Genomic DNA, 7,500 nt, shown 5'->3' on the forward strand with positions numbered 1-7,500 from the left:
GCCTGATAATAAGGAATTGCAGTAATCCAGCCTAGAAGTAACAAATGCATGGACTAGTTTTTCTGCATCATTTTTAGACAGGATGTTCCTGATTTTCGCAATATTACGTAGGTGAAAAAAGGCGGTCCTTGAAATTTGCTTAATGTGAGACTTAAACGACATGTCCTGATCAAAGATAACTCCAAGATTCCTCACAGTGGTGCTGGAGGCCAGAGCGATGCCATCAAGGGAAACTATATCTTTAGATAATGCGTCACGGAGGTGCTTAGGCCCCAGAGCAATAACTTCAGTTTTATCTGAGTTTAACATGAGAAAATTACAGGTCATCCAGGTTTTAACATCCTGAAGGCACATTTGAAGTTTAGCTAACTGATGAGTTTACTTCATGTATTTTATTTACTATGTTAAATATATTTAGTACAACTTAACAAAATATGTATTTTGTGTTTGACTCAATTATGTTACCAAATATTATTTCAACAATCATCAAGAAACAGTTAATACTAGAAATATTTGTTTTGTACACTTTAATTATGTTGAACAGCTGCAGTGGTACTGTGGTATAAGTATACGTACTGTGTAATCAAATACCACTGTAGTACTGTGTTAAAATGTTTATAAAAGATGAGCAAAAAGTATTATTATTAATTAAATAACATAGCTTCTTCTGTGGTGTAGAATGGAAAGTACAGTAAAAGTATTATTACTGTACTTTTGTTTTAAAGTACACAGAAGTACTGTTAGATGATCCGGTTCCTCACCTGTGTGACCTCTGACCTCTGCTGCTGGTTTGTGTGTTTCAGGTTTCAGTCTGAACAACCAGCTCCATCAGGTCCTGGTGGCTCGGTACAGCGAACCGGATCTCACCGTCGACTTCGACAGCTTCGTGGGCTGTTTGGTTCGTCTGGAGACCATGTTCAGTGAGTCCTCCACGGACCTCGCAGACTTCCGCAGACCACCATAGACCACCACGGTCCTCACAGACCACCACGGACCCCACAGACCACTACAGTCCTCCATAGATCACAGACTACCACGGTCCTAACAGACCCCACAGACCTCACAGTCCACCATGGTCCTAACAGACCACCACAGACCACTACAGTTCTCACAGACCACCATAGATCTCACAGACCACTACGGTCCTCACAGACCACACAGACCACTACAGTCCTCCATAGATCAGACTACCACGGTCCTAACAGACCCCACAGACCTCACAGTCCACCATGGTCCTAACAGACCACCACAGACCACTACAGTTCTCACAGACCACTACGGTCCTCACAGACCACCACAGACCACACAGACCACTACAGTCCTCCATAGATCACAGACTACCACGGTCCTAACAGACCCCACAGACCCCACAGTCCACCATGGTCCTAACAGACCACCATAGACCACTACAGTTCTCACAGACCACCACGGTCCTCACAGACCACCACCGACAACCACAGACCTCTACGGTCTCACAAGCCACCACTCTGAGCATGATGATGATTGTTTCCTCTTCACAGGCATATTTGAAACGCTGGACAAGGACCGCTCGGGGACCGTGGAGCTCAGCATGATGGAGGTACGTAAGTTTCACAGACTGTAGACCAACATGGCCGCCGCTCACGTGGACATGAAGGCAGAACAGAGTTCAGCCTTTCTCTTATTCTCAGTTCAACTCGACTGAATCAGGTCGTCAGATCTGTTTTTCAGGAGAAACCAGACAAGAAACAGGAACACGACTAGTCAGACGTCCTGTCGTCACATATAATCCAGCCAGACTGAGACTTTAGAATCAAAGAGATGGAGTCGTCCCTTAGAAAGAGTTACTACTAGAAAACAAATGCTCTTTGACTCCGCCCCCTCAAGTTCAACTCATCCAATCATGTTGTCTCCAGAGAAGCTCCGCCTCCAGGTACATGAGATCAATACGAATATCTGATGAGGTTCAGTTTGAGTTCCTCAGTTTTCTCAATAATCAGCTGGGTGTAACCAGCTGATGTCACTGTGACATTAGCTGGTTACACCCACAGCCTGTATAAAGTAGTGGGCTTAGCCGCCGTGACGTCCCCTGTAGGTTTGTGGACTATCCTACCGTTCTGAAGCCTCCAGTTTGGCATTTTGGCCGTCACCATCTTGTCTTTGTTCTTATTTGGATGAGAGGGTGGAGCTAGCTAGCTTGATTAGCAAGGTGCATCTGTGATATTAACTGGGATGCTAATTTTGTCTAGCGACCAACCGGCTTAAAACTAAACGTACTTCCTGAAAAATGAGCAGCCGACTCCTGATGAGCGGCGCTGGTTAAATGTTCACAGAGCAGCGGATACGAGTCGCCTCTATCCTGATTGACAGGTTGTCAATCAGCTTGTAGCCCCGCCCTAAAGCCCCCCCTGCTTCCTGGTCTCTGTTCCTCTAAATGGGACCATAATTTACTAAGTGAACATCATGCTGTGTTGAAGAAGACTTGAAACTAGCGACTGAGACCATAAACTCATTTAGGTTTAGGTTATTCACTGGCTTCGCTTTTCAGAGGATTTTGATTGGTTACACCTGAGCGCCTCAGGTTCTGCAGCAGACTCGGAGGCCTGAACAAGTCCAAGTATTCAGAAAGAATTGTTTGTCGCTGCAATTTAAAATCTGAAAACAGCGTTTATTCATATTAGAACTGTGTATTTATATATAAAAACAGGTCTAATGATTCCTGCTGACTTCCTGTGCCGTGATGATCAGGATCCAGCCTGTAGTCCTCGATTTTTGTAACGCGAGTCTTTAAAAAACAAGAATATTTTAAGTGTTAATAACATAAAAGATCAGATCAGAATCCAACAGTTGATTTAATGTGAGCATGTTGTGGTTTTCCTACAGTGGCTGAACGTGTCTCTGCTCTGAAGATCCAGGACCCTCCTGAGCGCTGGACTCATCTGATCATCTGTAGCTAATCAATGAGTCCTGGTTATTCACCTGATGCCTTATCGATAAACATTATTAAATAAAGAGAATACAGCAGTGAGTCTGTGAGCACTGATTTATTCATATGAAACCAATCGGAGGAGCCTGCCTGCAGCTGTGGGCGGGGCTTATTCTCACCTGTACCTTTAGTCAGGTGCACTCTGACCGCAGGAAGCATCATGTTGAAATGTGTAAACAAAATAAATAACGTGATTGGCTGACAGCAGCAGGATGTCCCGCCCACCACAGTCAGACCACACCTCACTCTCCCACAGACATCTGATTGGTTCTTAAAGGTGGTCCCGCCCACACACTTCCTGTCCAAACAGGAAACAGTCCCTCAGACCCTCTCAGTTCCCAGGAGGCGCTGTGATGTCAGAATGTCATAATCTCTGGCTTTATGACATCAGCGCCCTGTTTTCTGGCGGGCAAACTCTTCCGCCCATCTCAGAGCCTCAGTGATGTCACTGCTGCTTCCTGTTCCCTTTGCAACCAGGGCGGAGCCGCCGGCGCTGCCCCCCAGGTGATGACACACCGCCACTGCCCAATCAGAGGCAGAGAGGGCCACAGAGTCCTGAGGAGGGAGAGGACAGCCAATCAAACGCTTTAAACTAGACTTTATTTATACAGCCTGACGCCACAGACAGGTGTTTCATCGTTACCTTGGGAACCTGACAGGCACACAGAACCTTCCCAGAATGCCTCTGGTGAGCGAGCAGCATCACGTGACTGCGAGGAGAGGCGGCGCTCAGCTGGTTCACCGTCTTCATGACAACCTGACAGGAAACGGCATTTTCTGATGAGGTCATAGTGATGTCATTGCAGCTGTCTAACAAACTGGAGGTGGCGTTTTACACCAGGCAGGATCAAATGACATCCAGATGCATTATGGGAAACGTAGGCTCCACCTGTGAGCTTCTGAGGGTCCGGCTGTTCTTACCGACAGAGAGTCCGTGTCCACAGAGTCCACCTGCACGTCCTTCCTGCCGTTCTTCTCCAGCAGAGCCTGAGCTCGCACTGCAGCCTGTGCAAAGCATGATGGGAAAACACTCAGCGACACAGAATAAAGCCTTTTATTCTCTCTCTCTCTCTCTCTCTCTCTCTCTCTCTCTCTCTCTCTCTCTCTCTCTCTCTCTCTCTCTCTCTCTCTCTCTCTCTCTCTCTCTCTCTCTCGGCATAAATGTGTAACAACAATATTGCCAAAGCATCATACAAACTACATAAGAACAATCAACCCCATACATTTCATTAAACAAGTAATCAAAGCGTGTGTGTTAATAAAAATAAAACAGTAAGCGTGTTTGTGTGTGTGTTAATAAAAATAAAAATAAATGAAACAGTAACGTGTGTGTATATAAATAGACAAAAAAAAGTTTTTTTAATTAATTGACTAAAAAATAATAAAAAAAAAATCTGTGTCAAATGTAAAAACAAAACAATTACTAAAATATCAAATGATCAAAATAATAATAATTTGAAAATCTGTACAATTATTTGTCAGTCTGAGGTTCTACTGGTTGTCCTCACTTACAGACATATTTTGCAGCAATTATTTCACATTTGGGCATTTCTCCCAGTAAATAGGGGAGTTTCTGTGTGTCTGATATGAATTCGGGGTATATTTGGGAAATGTTTGCAAAATGTTTTTGTCTTGGTGTTTTATATTTGGGGCATGAGGTTAGAAAGTGCACCTGAGTCTCTACCTGTCCTCTGTCTCTGCCTGTCCTCTGAGTCTCTCCTCTTGTGGTAGCCAGCTCTGTCTGTGTCGACCCTTTTCTATGGCCAGGCTGTGTTCACTCAGTCTGTACGTTGTCAACATTTTTCTTAGTTTGGGACATTTTATTGTGCTCAGGTAATTTGCCAGTGTGAATTCTCTTTTTAGGGTCAGATAACTTTGGAATTTACTTTGTGTTTTGGTCGTTTCTTTCCAGTATTCAATATATTTTTCTTTCTGCTTGCTGATAATTTGGTTTGGTCTTTCTCTGCACCTGCAGGATGTTCTTACAGAACTCAGTATGGAAAGATTCTATGATTGTTTTGTCCCATTTGTCAAATTCATTATTAAGTTTTGGCCCCCAGATTTCGCTACCATAAAGAATTATTGGTTCTAGTACAAACTGGAAAATTTTAAGCCAGATTTCAGTCTCTCTCTCTCTCTCTCTCTCTCAGGTGTGTGTGTCTCAGGTGTGCGTCTCACCTCTCTGGTCTCCAGCTTCCTGACGGCGGTGTTGCTGGTCCTCTGCAGGGCTCGCAGTCGACTCTGCAGCTCTCTGCGCGTCCACTGGGGGACGGGGGTATTATCTACAGCCTGACAGACACAGCACAGGGTCAGGCGCACGTTTTCACACAGTCTCAGTGGCTGCAGTGCATCATGGGTAGTGTACGTACATCAGAGAGCACCCCGACCTCCTTGGCGAGGCGCTGGGCGGAGTCGAGGCTGGAGGGGGCGGAGCCCGTCAGTCTGGCCGACAGAGAGTCCACATCCTGAGACAACACCTGACCCGCCTCCCGAGCCTGAACGCCATCAAGACAAAAGTCATTAACCTGAACTACACCTGAACTACACCTGCTGCACCTGAACTACACCTGCTGTACCTGAACTACACCTGCTGTACATGAACTACACCCGCTGTACCTGATCTACACCCGCTGTACCTGAACTACACCTGAACTACACCTGCTGTACATGATCTACACCTGCTGCCCCTGTACTACACCTGCTGCACCTGATCTACACCCGCTGTACCTGAACTACACCCGCTGTACATGAACTACACCTGCTGTACATGAACTACACCTGGATTACACCTGAACTACACCTGCTGTACCTGAACTACACCTGAACTACACCTGCTGTACGTGAACTACACCTGAACTACACCTGATCTACACCTGCTGCAGCTGAACTACAGGTGAGTCCTGACTTTATTAGTTACACAGTGAGGACAGGATGACACCTTGGCCCTGTGATGTTTCGACTGACCCGTGCTGCGTCCCGTCCCGTCACCGCCACGATCCGACTGATTCCCTTCACCATCTGCCGCTCAGAAACCACCACCAGGTCCTGGATTGTTCCGGTCTGCAGCAGGTGACTGAACACAGAAACACGTGAGTGAACAGGTGACTCAGGTAACCAGCAGGTCAGAGGACAGACTCACCTGTACATGAAACATGAGGCTACAGCCAGCAGCTGGTTAGCTTAACATAAAGACTGGAATCACCCTGAACACGTGACTCTGAGAGGGAGATTTAAAGGTGAGCTGTCCCTTTAAGGAGACACTACGCGCTGTAACCTCAAAGATGAAGCACCTGACGGCTCTCTGCAGCTGGAACTATTCTGCTTCCTGTGAAAGAGTCAGGTCACATCGTCTGCACTGTGCTCGGAGCCTCTCACCTGATTACCGTTATTTCATTTCCTGCCAGAGTTTCGATACGTGCCACCCCACTGTGCTGTGATTGGCCAGCACTCCTTGACACGACTGATACAAGATATTGTAATAATAATATAACCGTTGTAAATCTACAGAGGAAGAGCAACACACACATTTCATGTCCATAGATGTAAATTTAAAGATAAGAGCTCAAACAAAACATATACAACTTCCTGCCACACCAGGTAATACTTCCTGTCTGAGCGTGTGTGAATGTAGCAGGTGAACAGGTGTGTTTCTGGCTCACGTTCCACAGCAGAGCTCCACAGACGTCTGCCTGTCTGTCTGATCGTCCAGCAGCTCAGAGACCGGAATCCCCACAGACACCACCCGAACAGGGTCCGGATACACCTGCAGACAGACAGACAGTCAGTCCACCTGCAGACAGAGAGACAGGCAGTCAGTCCACCTGCAGACAGAAAGAAAGTCAGTCCACCTGCAGACAGACAGACAGTCAGTCCACCTGCAGACAGACAGACAGACAGGCAGTCAGTCCACCTGCAGACAGACAGACAGACAGTCCACCTGCAGACAGACAGACAGAACACCTGTAGACAGACAGACAGTACACCTGTAGACAGACAGACAGACAGAAAGTGAGACAGACAGTCCACCTGCAGACAGACAGTACACCTGCAGACAGTCAGACAGTCAGACAGACAGAACACCTGCAGACAGACAGACAGTCAGACAGACAGAACACCTGCAGACAGAAAGACAGACAGTCCACCTGTAGACAGACAGACAGACAGACAGAAAGACAGACAGACAGACAGTCCACCTGCAGACAGACAGACAGAACACCTGTAGACAGACAGACAGAACACCTGTAGACAGACAGACAGACAGACAGACAGTACACCTGCAGTCAGAAAGACAGACAGTCCACCTGTAGACAGACAGACAGACAGACAGAAAGACAGACAGACAGACAGTCCACCTGCAGACAGACAGACAGAACACCTGTAGACAGACAGACAGACAGACAGACAGTACACCTGTAGACAGACAGACAGAACACCTGTAGACAGACAGACAGTACACCTGTAGACAGACAGTACACCTGCAGACAGTCAGACAGTCAGACAGACAGAACACCTGCAGACAGACAGACAGTCAGACA

At 46.7% G+C, this 7,500-nt stretch overlaps 2 protein-coding genes across 4 annotated transcripts in view; one reads left to right on the forward strand and one right to left on the reverse strand.

The window, feature by feature from the left end:
• capn2l (calpain 2, (m/II) large subunit, like) overlaps nucleotides 1–3,007 on the forward strand; it is a 14,592-nt gene extending 11,585 nt beyond the window's left edge. For both annotated transcript variants that reach the window (XM_046047780.1, XM_046047781.1), the window contains exons 19-21: nucleotides 804–920; nucleotides 1,521–1,579; nucleotides 2,863–3,007. In XM_046047780.1, the coding sequence (XP_045903736.1) occupies nucleotides 804–920; nucleotides 1,521–1,579; nucleotides 2,863–2,886 (200 nt within the window). In that variant the 3' untranslated portion in view covers nucleotides 2,887–3,007. The remainder of the gene's footprint in view (nucleotides 1–803; nucleotides 921–1,520; nucleotides 1,580–2,862) is intronic.
• Nucleotide 3,008: 1 nt separating this feature from the next.
• The window catches only part of aars2 (alanyl-tRNA synthetase 2, mitochondrial (putative)), a 27,965-nt gene continuing 23,473 nt past the window's right edge, over nucleotides 3,009–7,500 (reverse strand). For both annotated transcript variants that reach the window (XM_046047776.1, XM_046047777.1), the window contains exons 17-23: nucleotides 6,625–6,728; nucleotides 5,930–6,038; nucleotides 5,335–5,460; nucleotides 5,144–5,254; nucleotides 3,887–3,970; nucleotides 3,609–3,722; nucleotides 3,009–3,520 (exon numbers count right to left, since the gene is read on the reverse strand). In XM_046047776.1, the coding sequence (XP_045903732.1) occupies nucleotides 3,353–3,520; nucleotides 3,609–3,722; nucleotides 3,887–3,970; nucleotides 5,144–5,254; nucleotides 5,335–5,460; nucleotides 5,930–6,038; nucleotides 6,625–6,728 (816 nt within the window). In that variant the 3' untranslated portion in view covers nucleotides 3,009–3,352. The remainder of the gene's footprint in view (nucleotides 3,521–3,608; nucleotides 3,723–3,886; nucleotides 3,971–5,143; nucleotides 5,255–5,334; nucleotides 5,461–5,929; nucleotides 6,039–6,624; nucleotides 6,729–7,500) is intronic.

Source organism: Micropterus dolomieu, linkage group LG04, assembly GCF_021292245.1.
Source record: "Micropterus dolomieu isolate WLL.071019.BEF.003 ecotype Adirondacks linkage group LG04, ASM2129224v1, whole genome shotgun sequence".
In the NCBI taxonomy this organism is placed as follows: domain Eukaryota; kingdom Metazoa; phylum Chordata; class Actinopteri; order Centrarchiformes; family Centrarchidae; genus Micropterus; species Micropterus dolomieu.